The sequence below is a fragment of the Theropithecus gelada genome, chromosome 16 (genome assembly GCF_003255815.1).
Source record: "Theropithecus gelada isolate Dixy chromosome 16, Tgel_1.0, whole genome shotgun sequence".
NCBI classification, from domain to species: domain Eukaryota; kingdom Metazoa; phylum Chordata; class Mammalia; order Primates; family Cercopithecidae; genus Theropithecus; species Theropithecus gelada.
Genome location: NC_037684.1, coordinates 60,422,059 through 60,438,710, shown reverse-complemented (window position 1 = coordinate 60,438,710; position 16,652 = coordinate 60,422,059). Strand labels below are relative to the sequence as shown.

The 16,652-nt window shown below is 42.0% G+C and overlaps 1 protein-coding gene and 1 non-coding gene across 2 annotated transcripts in view; one reads left to right on the top strand and one right to left on the bottom strand.

Moving 5' to 3' along the window:
- ZZEF1 (zinc finger ZZ-type and EF-hand domain containing 1) overlaps nt 1-16,652 on the top strand; it is a 143,076-nt gene that overhangs the window by 25,348 nt on the left and 101,076 nt on the right. Inside the window, exons 3-9 of the mRNA XM_025362949.1 lie at nt 578-772; nt 3,280-3,451; nt 4,906-5,105; nt 7,883-8,093; nt 11,958-12,074; nt 12,953-13,131; nt 15,362-15,460. Coding sequence (XP_025218734.1) covers nt 578-772; nt 3,280-3,451; nt 4,906-5,105; nt 7,883-8,093; nt 11,958-12,074; nt 12,953-13,131; nt 15,362-15,460 — 1,173 coding nt within the window. The remainder of the gene's footprint in view (nt 1-577; nt 773-3,279; nt 3,452-4,905; nt 5,106-7,882; nt 8,094-11,957; nt 12,075-12,952; nt 13,132-15,361; nt 15,461-16,652) is intronic.
- On the bottom strand, nt 3,040-3,142 carry LOC112610506. The gene has a single exon (XR_003116398.1). It is a non-coding gene; the product is annotated as a small nucleolar RNA U13 (small nucleolar RNA).

The following is a 16,652-nucleotide window of genomic DNA, read 5'->3' as shown; positions in this document are numbered from 1 at the left end:
TTATTTTTTTTTTTTTTTTTTTTTTTTTTTTTTTTTTTTTTTTTTTTTTTGTTTTTTTTTTTTTTTTTTTTTTTTTTTTTTTTTTTTTTTTTTTTTTTTGAGACGGAGTCTCGCGCTGTGTCACCCAGGCTGGAGTGCAGTGGCGCGATCTCGGCTCACTGCAAGCTCCGCCTCCCAGGTTCACGCCATTCTCCTGCCTCAGCCTCCGAGTAGCTGGGACTACAGGCGCCCGCCACCACGTCCGGCTAGTTTTTTGTATTTTTAGTAGAGATGGGGTTTCACCGTGTTAGCCAGGATGGTCTTGATCTCCTGACCTCGTGATCCACCCGCCTCGGCCTCCCAAAGTGCTGGGATTACGGGCTTGAGCCACCGCGCCCGGCGAATTAATTCTTAAGTTCAGAATGCTACTGGTTCATTTCTTTAAAACTTAGATTTTTAAACAATTAAAACTGAAAATATCAGTGAAGATTGTTAATGATTGCTTTTAATTTAGCCAGTTCAGATAGGCCACCAGGCAGGGGATGTGGAAACTACTGTGGCTTCCCCAAAACACCAAAAATGGATGTTGTCTGTTTAGGTTTCATAGACATATTTTCGGAGTCGAAGGAAGGCCTTGATGCTCACTCGTCAATGATACTGCGGTTCCTGCACCGCAACCGGCTCTCCAGCGCGGTGATGCCCTACCCGATGCTGGAGCACTGCAAGAACATGTGCACCATGCGGTCTTCCGTGCTGAAGGAGTCTCTGGATCAGCTGGTACAAAAGGAGAAGGGTATGTGTGTGGGGGGGTTTCTCCTGAAAATACTCTTACCATTTCTTCTGTCGTATTGGTAAAATGAGCCAAATCTTTTCCCTGCCTTTATTTCTGAAAATTTAAAGTCATGAGTTTGTAACATGAGAGTGTGATCTTTCTCCTCATTCCCTTGCTTCCTTCCTAACACAGCTGGTTTCTCATATTCAATTCTCTGCTCAGATGTGACTTCAGGGATGCCTTTCCTCTCTACCTAATTAACACCTCCCCCACCCCCCACCTTGTGGTCAGGATCACCTTGGCAGGTTTAATGGTCGAAAACGTGCTTATTGTTATCTGAAGTTGTAGCATTATTGATTCACTTGTGTGTTGTCTGTCTTGTCTGCTTCCTCATTGCTGCTGTGTGCCTGTTGTATGGTAGGTATTCAATGAGTATTTGCTGGATAAATGAGGGAAGCCACCGCACACGCACTCGGAGATAGCAACAGAAGTTCACGATGTGTATAGATAGGTCTGTGGAACATAACAGAGCCCAGACATAGACCCGACATATATGTGAGAATAGAGTACCAGATAAAGTCAGCGTCATACATCAGGATGGAAAGGTGAACTGCCAGCAGATGGAGTTAGGGCACCTAGTTAGCCATTTGAAGAAGAAATAAAACTAGATTTTTTTTTTTTTTTTTTTGGAGACTTGAGTTTCGCTCTTGTTGCCCAGGCTGAAGTGCAATGGCATGATCTCTGCAGCCTCTGCCTCCTGGGTTCGAGCAATTCACCTACCTCAGCCTCCTGAGTAGCTGGGATTACAGGCATGTGCCACCACGCCCAGCTAATTTCTATATTTTTAGTAGAAACAGAGTTTCACCGTGTTAGTCAGACTGGTCTCAAACTCCTGACCTCAGATGATCCACCCACCTCAGCTTCCCAAAGTGCTGGGATTACAGGCTTGAGCCACCGCGCCCGGCCTGAAACTAGATTCTTAATACATTCCATTCACTAAAATAAATTTCAGATGATCAAAAAGTTCAACTAAAAATAAAATGCTAAAAATATTGGAAGAAAATAGTTCCACTTTGTAAAGTACGGAACAGCCTTTTTAACTAGGCATGAAATCCAGAATCTGTGAAAGAAAAGATTAATAAATTGGTCTGTATGAAAATTTAACCTTCCTCACAGCAAAAAAAAATATCATAAGCAGAGTCAAAAACAAATGACATTCTAGGTAACAAAAATACATTTTGTAGCATATTAAAGATACAATTGACTGACTAAATTTTTTAGTAACTCTACCCTTGGGCAGTTATTTAACTCTGTGTTCCTTAGTTTCTTTATTTACTTTTTTGTGACAGTCTCACTCTGTCTCCCAGGCTGATGTGCAGTGGTGTGATCTCGGCTCACCGCAACCTCTGCCTCCCAGGTTTAAGCAATTCTTGTGCTTCAGCCTCCTGAGTAACTGGGATTACAGGCACGTGCCACCATGCCTGGCTAATTTTTGTATTTTTAGTAGAGATCGGGTTTCACCATGTTGGCCAGGCTGGTCTCGAACTCCTTACCTCAAGTGATCTGCCTGCCTTGACCTCCTAAAGTGCTGGGATTACAGGCGTAAGCCACTGAGGCCGGCCAGTTTCTTTATTTTTAAAATGAATTAATACATAAAGAATGTATAAAAAGCACATGGCTAGGCACAGTGGCTGATGCCTATAATCCCGGTACTTTGGGAGGCCGAAGCGGGAAGATCACTTGAAGCCAGGAGTTTGACACCAGCCTGGTCAACACAGGGATGACCCCATCTCTCCAAAAATTTTTAAAAATTAGCCAGGGATGGTGGTGCATGCCTGTAGTCCCAGCTACTTGGGGTAAGGCAGGAGGATCACTTGAGCCTAGGAGATCCAGGCTGCAGTGAGCTGTGATCACACCACTGCACTCCAGCGTGAGCAACAGAATAAGACCCTCTCAAAAAAAACTCAACAAAAAAAAGTGTATGGGTTATAGTAAACACTCAAGTAAATGTTAGCTATTATATGTATGTTTATATATACATTTGATCATGTATAGAAAATATATGAATTAACCCAGAGGAACATGGAAGAGGGCAGGACCAGACTGTACTCAGAAACAAGCGGCTTAAAAAGTGTCACTCATCATTTAAAAAGTGTAAATTCAAACCGTAATTTACCATTTTCTTCTCGGCATGGTTTTGCAAATCTATCAGTGATTAAAGAATTGCACTAATGGGAGACGATGGGGTAATCCTTGGCCAGTGGATTCTTTGGAAGGTGGCATATGATTTTCACGTCCGGTAATGTGCCAACGATGTAACAGTTTGAGGGAGGCACATTTGACACATGTGCGTGAAAATCCACTCATGACACTGATGAACTGCAGAAGGATTTGGAAGGAGATTTTAAGGAAGGTTTGTGTTTCTAGGGCCAAAGTACCAAGTGTATTTCTCTTAGGTATTTTAAATAACTCTTTTTTTCTCCTTTGTGAAAGAGATGTCATGTAATCAACTCTGGTTTCCCCTATAGAAAGCCCTGGAGATCTAACTAGAAGCCCAGAGATGGATAAACTCAAGTCAGTAGCAAAGTGCTATGCTTATATAGAAACGTCCTCCAACTCTGCAGACATTGACAAGATGACAAATGGAGAGACCTCATCCTACTGGCAGTCGGATGGCAGTGCCTGTTCACACTGGATTCGGTGGGTGGGATATAATGTTTTCTTCTTAACTGTCTACTCTTTATATTTTAAGTGGCTGTCTATGAAGGTGCTTTAAGAATCAAGTAAAATGACTCATGTAACCTGGCTTGTATATTCATAAATAATTTCCCTGATATTTGAAAGGAGGAAATAACATTTGATTAATTTTAGATTAGTACTGATTTCATATCTGTTTTCGCTAGTTTCTCAGGAAAATTAATACCACAAAGAGCAAGTACTTACATGTGATTGTATTTTGAAATATCCTTTCTCTACTCTTTTTTTTTTTGTTTTGAACAGGATCTTTTTTTGTCACCCAGGCTGGAGTGCAGTGGTGTAGTCATAGCTCAGACTCCTGGGTTCAAGCAGTCTTCCTGCCTCAGTCTCAGTAGCTGGGATTTAGACATGCACCACCATGCCTGGCTAATTTCTTTACACTTTTTTGTAGAAATGGGACCTCACTACATTGCCCAGGCTTGTCTCAAACTCCTGGCCTTAATCCTCCTACCTTGGCCTCCCAAAGTGTTGAGATTATAGGCGTGAGCCACTGCACCCGGTCCCTTTCTATACTTTTTTTATTTATTTATTTATTTTTTTTTTGAGACGAAGCCTTGCTCTGATACACAGGCTGGAGTGCAGTGGCATGATCTCTGCTCACTGCAGCCTCCATCTCCCAGGCTCAAGCAGTTCTCCTGCCTCAGCCTCCCGAGTAGCTGGGATTACAGGTGCCTTCTGCCACACCCTGCTAATTTTTGTATTTTTAGTAGAGAGAGGGTTTCACCATGTTGGCCAGGCTGGTCTCGAACTCCTGACTTCCCAAAGTGCTGGGATTACAGGCGTGAGCCACCGTGCCTGGCCTCTTTCTATACATTTTTGAAATTCACTGTATGTGACTGAGTTGGTCACTTTAGAAGAAGAAATGATATGGTCAGGAATCCTGGAGTGGAGCTGATGATAATAAACAGTGGTATTTCTGGAAGCTCTGAAGCTGCTATTGAAATTTTCACCCGTCCCCTCAGAAAACAGGCTAATTCCAATTGGTAGAACTAAGTGCCAGAAATAATTGTATTGTTTTCTCTTAGAGGGCACATTTGACCTTTAGACATCTAATTTATAGATGAGAGAATATACTCAGTTTTTTGTATGCGATTTACAATTTGCTTTTTTGCCAGGTAAAGGGAGTTTGTTAGAATGTTCATATTGTTCTTTCTTCCTGTACAGATAGCTTAAAAGGAATCGTAAGATTAATCTTGAACTGAAAGATCTTTTAGAGATGTGGGAAAGTCAAGGTCAGAAGGACTTTGAAACTCATAGCCAGCATTTCAAGTTGGTGGCTGTTAGGAAAACCAGTCTTTGGGTATATCAAATGTAAGCTGTTTGAGATGGGGCTTCTGGATCCTGTCAGTTCTTGACTCCTATAAACATTTGTAGTTTCTGCTTTTTGTGTTTTCCAGTTTAAAAATGAAGCCAGATGTTGTGCTTAGGCACTTGTCCATTGCAGTGGCTGCCACTGACCAGAGCTACATGCCACAGCAGGTGACAGTAGCTGTGGGGAGGAATGCCAGCGATCTTCAGGAAGTCCGAGACGTGCACATCCCCAGCAATGTCACTGGCTATGTGACGCTGCTGGAAAATGCCAACGTCAGTCAGCTCTGTAAGTCCAACAGAACTCAGGGGATAGGGAGAGGCAAGGAAGTACTATTTTTTAGCAGAAGGCCCTTTGAAATTGAGAGGCTGTTAGTTTTTGAGATTTGGTTTGCTTCTTAGGACTTACACAAAAGTGGTCATTATTTCATTCATTAAGTGTTGTAGAAATTGTAGAAAAGCCTTGGGCCTTGCTGACACGCCTGTAATCCCAGCACTTTGGGAGGCCAAGGCAGGTGGATCACTTGAGATCAGGAGTTTGAAACCAGCCTGGCCAACATGGTGAAACCCCGTCTCTACTAAAAATACAAAAATTATCCAGGCATGGTGCTGCACCACCTGATTACATGGTGCTGCACACCTGTAATCCCAGCCACTTGGGGGACTGAGGCAGAAGAATCGCTTGAACCCAGGAGGCTACGGCTGCAGTGAGCGGAGATCACGCCACTGCACACCAGCCTGGATGACAGAGCAAAACTCCATCTCAAACAAAAAAAAGAAAGAAAGAAATTATATAAGAACAGTGGAACCATTTTTTTCATTAAAAAATATATATTTTTATATATCATATATATTTGTATTTATATATTAAAATATATATATATATATATTTAGACAGGATCTTTTTTTGTCACCCAGGCTGGAGTGCAGTGGTGCAGTCATAGCTCACTGTAACCTCAGACTCCTGGGTTCAAGCAGTCTTCCTGCCTCAGTCTCAGTAGCTGGGATTTAGACATGCACCACCATGCCTGGCTAATTTCTTTCCACTTTTTTGTAGAAATGGGGCCTCAGTATGTTGCCCAGGTTGATCTCAAACTCCTGGCCTTTATCCTCCTACTTTGGCCTCCCAAAATGTTGGGATTATAAATATATGTATAAAAAAATGAATATATATGTTTATATAGATGTTCATATATATGTATGTTTATATGTGTAATATATATGATATATATATCATATATATATGTTCTTTTTTTTTTTTTTTGAGATGGAGTCTCACATTGTCGCCTGGGCTGGGGTGCAATGGCGCGATCTCAGCTCGCTGTAACCTCCGCCTCCCAGGTTCACGCGATTCTGTTGCCTCAGCCTCCTGCGTAGCTGGGATTACAGGTGCACACCACCACACCTGGCTGATTTTCTGTATTTTTGGTAGAGACAGGGTTTCACTATGTTGGCCAGACTGGTCTCGAACTCCTGACCTCATGATCCACCCGCCTTGGCCTTCCACAGTGCTGGGATTACAGGCGTGAGTCACTGTGCTAGACCATTAAAAATATTTTATTCCCGTTTTCTTATTGGAAAATTAGAAAAATATAAACAAAAATATTCAAGTCCTACTACCCAGCAATTGTTACTGTGACTACCTTGGTGTGGATCCTTGCAGATCTTTCCTTGTGTTTGTGTATTTGTGTGTGTGTGTGTTTGTGTGTATGGTTTACATACACACACATATATGCACACATATATACACACCTTTTTTCCTAAAAAATAGAGCTGTATGTTTCTGTTCACATACATCTATACATATCTTTTTACAAAAATGTTGATAGTCTTTGCGTGTTCTTTTGTAATTTTTTAGAACGTGTTGTATTCACAAGCACCCTGATTTAGTGTTGTAAAAATATACTGTCATTGGCCGGGGGCAGTGGCTCACACCTCCAGTCCCAGCACTTTGGGAGGCCGAGGCGTGCAGATCACTTGAGGTCAGGAGTCCTAGACCAGCCTGGCCAACATGGTGAAACCCTGTCTCTACCAAACAAAAATTAGCTGGGCATGGTGGTGCATGCCTGTAATCCCAGCTACTTGGGAGGCTGAGGCAGGAGAATCACTTGAACCCGGAAAGCGGAGGTTGCAGTGAACTGAGATTGCTCCACTGCACTCCAGCCTGGGTGACAGAGCAAGACTCTATCTCAAAAAAAAAAAAAAAAAAAAAAAGCCGTAATTTTAACCCACCCCTCAGTCTTGGACATTTAGGTTGTTTCCAATTTTATACCATTATAACCTTGCTTTACACATAGCATTTTGGAAATAATCACAATTCTGTGATTGCTTTCCAGGCTTATTTCATTCAGGGAGCCGGAATGCTTCATGTTTTATCTCATTTCTTCTAATGCTTTCCTGGGCCAAAAGAAGTATTCTTTTCTCAAAGGAACTGAGGCCTAGGAAGGTAGCGTCTTTGTGTCCCACCCCTAGGCAAATAAATAGTTAGGTCTGTGGATTAGAAGCTTCCTGTCTTATATTGTGGTCTTTTCTCTAAGTTGTGTCCTTTGTAACTTCTTACCTTCTCTCCTCTGACCCAAATAAGAAATTGTGACATCTCTTAAAAGTGAGTCATGTATATGTCATCTGTTTGTATTTGATTATTAAAAATAAATTCTCACAATTGCTTATAAGCCAGCTACTGTTCTGTAACTTAATCCAAATTTCAGAATCCTAGCAAGAATTCTAGAAATGTTCTTACCGTGTATTCAGACAGGCTTGTTTTAAGTTGTTCTTTGTGTAGTTTTTTTCAAGACTCCTAAGTTCCTAAGAAGTTTTGTTGTAAAGACTTAAACCACCCTTAATTTTACATATTATTCTTATGATTTCTTAGATTTGTCAATGCTTTTTGACAAATTTATTATATAGTAGTTCCATTGCACATGCTATGTATTTCTGTCATCAAAGTGTATCTTCAGAATTTTCTTTTCAAAATGTCTATTACTATTTTGCTTTTAGTTGGGAGCCCAGCATTTGCCTAACTAAAGAAGTTAATCCAATACTGAATGTTTTGTTTGTGCTCGACAGATGTCCAGATTAACATAAAGCGTTGTCTTAGCGATGGCTGCGACACTAGAATTCATGGTCTCAGGGCTGTTGGCTTTCAGAGAGTTAAGAAGTCTGGGGTCTCAGTCTCAGATGCTTCTGCAATATGGTATTGGTCTCTGCTGACATCTCTGGTGACGGCTTCTATGGAGACAAATCCCGCCTTTGTCCAGACAGTGCTGCACAATACTCAGTAAGTCATTCCCTCTATTTTCCAGCCCCCTCAGCATGCCCTCATTCTCCCGTCATCCTTTAGGGAGTATCACTGAGCAGCCTTCCATCATTGATCATCGTGGCTCAGTCAGCTCGGCCTCAGAAGCCCTAGTGTTTCCTGTTGGTGCCTCTCAGCTCCACAGCGCTTCTCTCTTTGATTGACGTTCTGACTTTACAGACTGAAAAAATGCCCATTCCACCTTCCTGCTCCTCCTCACACAGTTCCTACAGTGTTCTTCATCAGCTCACTAAATGGACCAGTCTTGTGGAAGGTCACTTATGCTGTGCCTGTTCCTTGTCCATTGGGAAGTAATTGCTCATGTTTATGTAGGATTTGATGTTGGATAAAGCACTTTCAGATGCTGTCTATTATTTTACCTACTGACACTGAAATGTACCTATGAAAATTACCCCATTTTATAGACGCAGATGTTGTGACCTTTCCTGAAGTCACATGAATAGGCTACAGTAATGGATCCGTTGAGGGCTGTTTCCACTAATGAGTGAAATCTTTTCAGGGGTACTAAATTAATTTATTTTGAAATGTAGAGTACTTTAAAAAAAAATGATTAGGGCAAAAAGACCAAGTAGTAACATATAAGACAAATACAACCAGCTATAGCAGCACTGAAATATTAGTATTGTGCAGATTCAGCAACTGATAATAGGCACCTATAGTGTAGGCTGTGAGAGTATCAGCCAAAAAGAGATTGCTAATATTTTGTTTTCAAGACATCTTTTGAGATTTGTTAGCACTATTGAGTAAAACTGTTCAGCAAATAACACTGCTGTAATGCTAGTTCTGAAGGGTAATAGTTGGCCATACCTTGTTCTTTCTTCGTGTTTTAACATGTATTCTCACCAAATTATTTCATACTTAGAGAAGCATTGCAAGTTTACAGTTAACAAATAATTTTTATTTCTTCCTCAGTCATTAGAGAGTAATTTGTCAGCCTGTGCCCCGTCGTTCCTGCATACTTTAGTGTGTATTTCCTGTAAACAAGAACATTTACTGACAACCATTGAAATCAGGAAATCCACATTGGTGCACTTTGCTGCATTGCCACCATCTCATCCTCAGACTCCCTTCAAGTTTGGCACATTGCCCCAGTCACGCCCCTTACAGCAAAAGGATCCAGCAAAATATTCTGCATTTCATTGTCATATCTCTTTAGTTTCCTTCATTCTGGAACAATTCCTCAGTATTTCCTCGTCTTTCCTCAGTATGTCCTTGACCCTGATACTTTTGAAAATTACAGGTCAGTTATTTTGAAGAGTGTCCTTCAGTTCTGGTTTATTTGATGTTTCATCGTGATCAGATTGAGGTTTTGTATCTGTCTCTAGCAGGAATATCATAGAAGTGATGCTTTGTTCTCATTGCATCTCGTCGGGTTGCACCCAACTTCAGATAGTCCTCATTCTAGTGCAGTCATGTTAACTTTGATCACTTGATTAAAGTGATTTTTGCCAGACTTTTCCATTGTAAAATAATTTTTTTTCACTTCATAATTAATATGTTGAAGATGGTACTTTGAGACTGTGTAAATATCTCATTCCTCATCAAAACTTTATATTAGTGGATTCCTGTTTATGCACTAGATTATAGTCAGCTGCAGTTTTGATGCTTATATTATCCTGGAGTTGGCTGGTGGCAACCCCTTCAGTCTGGCTTGTGTGTCCTTTTGACATGCCTCATTATTCTTGGAATGCTTCCATATGTTCTGACACAAGATATTCCAGGCTTATCTTGAATGTTCCCTGCATTAGTCCTGGAATCAGCCATTTTTCTGAATCAGGGCTCTCTAGGTGGAGATCTACCTGCCTTGGCCTCCCAGAGTGCAAAGATTATAGACATGAGTCACCGTACCGGTCCTATTTCTTTATTTGTGACTCCCTTCTCTGATATTAAGAAACTTGCTTCCCATCATCCTTGATACATTTTCATACTTACTGAGTTTTCCTCTATGTAACCAGTGTCCCATTGTCCCTGCCCTTGCGTGGACACCCTCCCTATCCCATTCCTGCTCCAGCATCTTTTGCAGACCTGCTGCTGTGGCTACCATTGCACAGATGCCCTTCTTATCTTCCTTGAGTTCCTATAGCCTGTGCCAGGCCACCCTTCTTGCCCCACTTGGTGCCTGCTTTCCATATTAGGCCATACCTTTGTGAAGATACCTTTCTCACCCTGCTCAGGCTCTAAAACCTCACTGTAGGCCACCATGAGTACTCCCCTTACTCCCCAGACACATACAGATGCCAACGTTGCACAACCCCACCTTATGGACTGGATTTTCAGGAAAAGGAAGAGGTTTCTACATTATTTTTTTGAAGATGTGGCAAGTGGTTGAAGAATGGACAGATTTTAAAGTTTGTGTCCCTGCTCAGTTTTACTAGTTCATCTGCAATGATATTTTCATGCACTCCTGCCTTTTTAAGATTAGTGATCTAAATCTATTTTAAAATTAAAGATTTATTGAAAAAATATCAATGAGGAAAAATAGGTAAGGAAAAGAATATTTTGGGACAGAAGTGTTTGCCTGTATCAGTGGAAATACATTCAGTAAATGACTGCATGCTACTTGTGTGCATTAGCCCTCACTGATCAGCTGCACCTGTGTGTAGCTGCCATGTTTGTGCAACCCAAAAACAGCTCATTGTGTAGACAGGAGCAGAGCTAGGGCAGAGTGTGAGCTGACACAGTGTTAGCTTTGCTGTATTGTCTCTATTTTGAAATGTAGAAATGAAATTGTTTCAGGGATTTTCATTACCATTATCATTAAGCGACTATCTAAATTGTAGAATTTTGAGTTATTTTTGATACATTCACAGAATACCTTGAAATTTTTCATGGTACACTCACTCACCTAGCACAGTTGCTGGCACACAGTGGGGCTCAGAAGTCATTTGTTGCATAAATTTTTGATGACTGCTAACCTAGAGGAGGTAAAGCTATTGGGGGATTCAGAAAGATACATGTAAGCAAAGACAAGAAAAGGGAAACATTAAAACAGACATTAAGGTGGAAAGGCCAAGAAACATGGCAGGAATGGAGATGGTGATGGGCTCATCTGTTTAGGAAAACATGAAATTCATGACACCTCTTTAGATACCATAGATCTTCAGATCCTAGGTATACAATTTTCTTGTTTTTTTCCCTATTGCTGCTGAACAAATTATAAAATAAGTTTTCTACTGAGCCACAAGCTGCTCTGCCTCTTGGGTCAGTTTTTCTAACACTACTTAACACGAAAGCTGGATTCCAGAGAGTTGAATAAGCTTTATTCCACAGAGGGAGGTAGAACTCCTAAAAGAAAGAAAGAAACAAACACACACAAAACCCTATCAAACTACTTAGCACTATGACTCCTGGGCAAAAAGAGCTAGTTTAGGCCAGGCACGGTGGCTTATGCCTGTAATCCCAGCACTTTGGGAGGCTGAGGCGGGTGGATCACAAGGTCACGAGTTCAAGCCCAGCCTGGCCAAGATGGTGAAACCCCATCTCTACTAAAAATACAAAAAAATTAGCCAGGCTTGGTGGCAGGCTCCTGTAATCCTAGCTACTCAGGAGGGCGAGGCAGGAGAATCGCTTGAACCTGGGAGATGGAGGTTGCAGTGAACCGAGATCACGCCACTGTGCTTCAGCCTGGATGACAGAGGGAGATTCCGTCTCAAACACTGCAAAACAAAACAAAACAAAACAAAAAAGGGGCCAGTTTAGATTGTGTGCCAGCTTCTCTGTGGGAACACTGTCTGTTTATAAGGAATTAGTCAAAACAAGCTTGTAACAGTTTATTTTTTGTCTAAATTCAGTCTGGTTTTCTGATTTTACATTTTCCTCTTCTAGGAAGGCACTGCGGCACATGCCTCCACTCTCTCTCTCACCAGGATCTACAGATTTCTCAACTTTCCTCTCTCCTAATGTGCTGGAAGAAGTGGACAGTTTCCTCATAAGGATAACTAGGTAAAATCAAGGCTGACGAGGGTAAACTCTGTGAGGAATGGAGTGCATATATGTTTGTTAAGTCTTTAAAAAATATATATTAATCTTTTAACCATCACCACTAAAAATGTTTGCTTTTTAGTAGCTAAAGAGAAAGTGACATAATAGTTCACTCATCTAAACTCCATTATTTAGCGATATCACCTGACCTGAAGAATTGGGAAGGCAGGGGAGGGGTGTTGCAGGGCCCGAGGGGAGTAGTCCTGTGATTCTGATAGAACAGAAGTCTCAAAGTCCAACTGGCATAGCCTTCCCTCACTCAGAACCTGCTGACCTTCACATGCAGGTCCAGGGAGCCTGATTACCTGTAGAACTGGGAAAGGCGCCTGGATAGCTTGTTAGAAGAGACCGCTTTGTGTGGGGACACTCAGTTCTGCCTCAGTGAGCCCTGAGGACATTACTGCATTAGAGGACAAAACAGTCCCTGAGCCATCACAGTTTTTAACGTTTCAGTGTAATGTGTTTAAAGTAAAGGCAAAGAAGTATAATTCAGTGTAATACATTTTTGGTACTTCAAGCATAAACCCTCAACTCTCTGGCCAAGTCAGCTCATTACCCAAGACTTCTTAATAGCAGAGGCTTATTAGAGTAGCTTGTTGGTATTATTTAATATTTAAAGATTAAAGGTTATAGAAGTGAGGCTTTCATTCCTTGGCTCTCTGGATTGATTTAATTTTTCCTTAGGTTATCTTAAGGTATTTTGAAAAATATTTCTGATAAACCTGTAGAAAGCATGTGGCAGGTTAATGTTACTTGTGGTGATCACTTCCATGGGGTTTGAGCCACCTGGATTTTTTCATGTTTTTAAGAAGTGAAAAGTTTTTACTCTTTGCTTATAGCTGCTGTTCTACCCCAGAGGTAGAACTGACTCTTCTGGCTTTTGCACTCGCAAGAGGAAGCGTTGCCAAAGTGATGAGCTCTCTATGCACCATCACTGACCATCTGGACACACAATATGATGCCTCATCCCTCATCCTGTCCATGGCATCAGTCAGACAGAACCTGCTCCTCAAATATGGTAAATATGGTAAAACATGGGGGTGATGGAAATGTCAACAGCGGACAAATCATAAAGCCGTTCTTCGCCATGTGACCTTCTGGCATCTTCTCATCTGTTTGGGTTGTTATAGTTACACCATGATTCCTGGATGAGCATATCCTCTGAGTATCAGACCTTACTAGGATTGGCAGGGAGAAGGGGGATTTGGGTTCGTTTATGTGATGGCAGTATCACCAGAAGAGGACACTTGAGTGTCCACAAGGCTGTGCTCCCACAATCTGCTCCAGAGTTACTCAGGTCTGGTGGCCATTTGAACCCAGCCATCTTTGGTAAAGTACGGAAGTGTCTCATTGCGTAGGCCCACAGGGTGGGAGTAGTTCTTACCTGTTGGAGGGAGGAAGCTGGCCAAGATACGGCGCAGAGGAATCTTTGTCGTAGAATGCATCCCTCTGCATTCCTGTGATAGCTGCTCTGAAGGATTTGGACACCTGTCTGCCACCGCTTTCCCCTCTTGGGCCTAGCAGTAATTCCTATGAGCGCTTTTCTGCTAAACCAGGATGGGGCCTTATCGTCCTTCTCAACACAGGAGCCCATAAAGTTACTCCCAAAGGACTGCAGTGCAGCACTTCCTCTTGCAAGTGCAGCCTTCCTGGACTCCACAGTATATGGTACTGGGTCTCATCCTGTTTGCAATATTACAGTGATATTTCTGCCATTTTACTCATTTATTTTGGGAGAGAGTGTCGTGCTGTGTTGCACAGATTGGAGTGCAGTGGCGTGATCACAGCTCACTGCATCCTCGACCTCCCAGGCTCAAGCGATCCTCTTGCATCACTCTCCCAAGCAGCTGGGGCCACAGGTGCATGCCAGCATACCCGGTTAGTTTTTTAGATTTTCTGTAGAGATTGGGTCTCACTGTGTTGCCCAAGCTGGTCTCCCAGGCTGAAGCAGTCCTCCCACCTTGGCCTCTTAAAATGCTGGGACTACAGGCGTGAGCTACCACACCTGGCCCCTGCTGTGGCGTCTCTACCTTTGTCTTAATATGACTGACTTAATGGCTTCTTTGTATGTTATTTTTATTTTTATTTTATTTATTTATTTATTTATTTTTTGAGACAGAGTCCTGCTCTGTCACCCAGGTTGGAGTGCAGTGGCATAATCTCAGCACACTGAGACCTCCACCTCCCAGGTTCAAGTGATCCTCTCGCCTCAGCTTCCTGAGTAGCTGGGACTATAGGCATGCGCCACCACACCTGGCTAATTAAACAAATTTTTTTTTTAGAAATGAGCTCTCCCAGTGTTGACCATGCTGGTCTCAAACTCCTGGACTCAAGCAGTCCTCCCACCTCAGCCTCCCAAAATGCTGGGATTTACAGGCATGAGCCACGATGCCCAGCCTGTTTAATTTTTTTTTTCTTTTGCCTGTTTAAATTTTAAAGTTAGACAATTGATGTCCTATAAATCTAGTTTCCTCCCTAAATTTTGAAAAGTTATTTTCTTGGGTGGTTGGGGGTTGCACCAGTGAACAGCCCAGAGCAGGCATGGCTGGGTAGAAGGGATAGCAGGTAGTGTCTGGAAGCTGAATAGAATTTAGATTGATGGTTGTTCAGGCAGGGAGCGGTAGATAGGAAGGAATGGGGTAATGTTCTAGTACTAGGTCATATCATAGGTGAACGGGTGTTCATTATATTATTAAAACAAAAGGAAAACATTTTCAGATCATCATAGCAAAAGATAATTTATATGTATATATAAATATATATTTTTTTTTTTTGCCAAAGCCAAGTGTTCTGAAAAAGTTGATTTTTCTAATTCTTCAAACAGAAATTTTGCCTGAAGAGATGATTTAAAGAAACAAGACCTAAAATATTTTATATTTAAATGCAATTGTAATAAAGTTAATTATTGGCTCCAAAACAGTATCTTAGGAATCACCCCCCCGCCAAATATGTTCAATCTGTGTTATCAACCTATATCTTATAATGTCCTTTTTTCAGAACAATGATTGTTCTAGAAAGCTGTCCTTGGAATCACTCAGGGACATAGCTGTACTTTGTCTCTTTCAGGAAAGCACAAAGGGATGGTGTCAACTTTTGTCCAATATTGCTGCTCTATTTCAGGTTTTAAACAGGGAGATTTTTAGTTGGCAGTATGAGTAGCCACAGGACTCTGTTTCCACACATAGGTGTGCTAGTTTCCAGTTCTTCATATTTTAGCTTAAGGCTTGCTTTTCCTTTTCTTTGGTCAGGTAAACCTCTACAGTTGACTCTTCAGGCATGTGATGTCAAAGGAAAAGAAGATAAGTCTGGACCCGAAAACCTCCTTGTTGAACCATGGACAAGGGATGGTGAGTGGTGGGTCTGTCTGTCTCTAGTGTGCTCGATAGACAGGAGTCAGCTGTGTGAAAGCACACCGTGGGCTTTGAAATGTCCGAGGCGTGCAGTCTTCAACTTTAGGTTGTTTCTGAGTTGGCAGTGGTTCTTGAACAATTTGTGTGGTTTAGTTGTAATCTGCCTAGGTGTCAATGACCTGTAACAACTTAGAGGTATTTGAGAGCCTGAAGTTTTGAAAAGCAAGGATTCTTTCTCTTGGAATATAAAAAGTTACGGTTTTTTTTTTTTTTTTTGAAAGGGAGTCTCGCTCTGTTGCCCAGGCTGGAGTGCATTGGCCGGATCTCAGCTCACTGCAAGCTCCGCCTCCCGGGTTCACGCCATTCTCCTGCCTGAGCCTCCCGAGTAGCTGGGACTACAGGCACCCGCCACCTCACCCGGCTAGTTTTTTTGTATTTTTAGTAGAGACGGGGTTTCACCATGTTAGCCGGGATGGTCTCTATCTCCTGACCTTGTGATCTGCCCGTCTCGGCCTCCCAAAGCGCTGGGATTACAGGCTTGAGCCACCGCGCCTGGCCTGTTTTTTTTTTTAATCGATTTTTCAGTTCCAATTGTCTTTCCATTGTGTTATCTTCAGGTAGTAGGTGCTACAGCAGGTCAGTAGCCCTTCACTACTGACCGAAAACATTGTTTAAGAAGGGTATTTCCAGGCCGGGTGCAGTGACTCACGCCTATAATCCCAGCACTTTGGGAGACCGAGGCAGGAGGATCGCTTGAGGCCAGGAGTTCAAGACCAGCCTCGCCAACATGGTGAAACCCCATCTCTAATAAAAAACTACAAAAATTAGCCCATTGTGGTGGCAGGGCGCCTGTAATTCCAAATACTTGGGAGGCTGAGGCATGAGAATCGCTTGAATCGGGCGGTAGAGGTTGCAGTGAACTGAGATCCCGCCTCTGCCTTTCAGCGTGGGTGACAGAGCGAGACTCTGTTTCAAAAACACAAAACAAAACAAAGAAGGGTATTTCTAGATATAGCTGATCTAGTATTTGAGTGTCTAGAGGAAGCTTCACTCTTTTCCTAGTGTCAACATAATAATTGCTGATGTGCTTTTCATCTTTGCTGGAGGCTCCTTCCTTATCTCGTGATAAGGTGTTTGTGAGTCTCTTTCTCATCCGTCTTTTTTTTTTTTTTTTTTTTTTTTTTTTTTT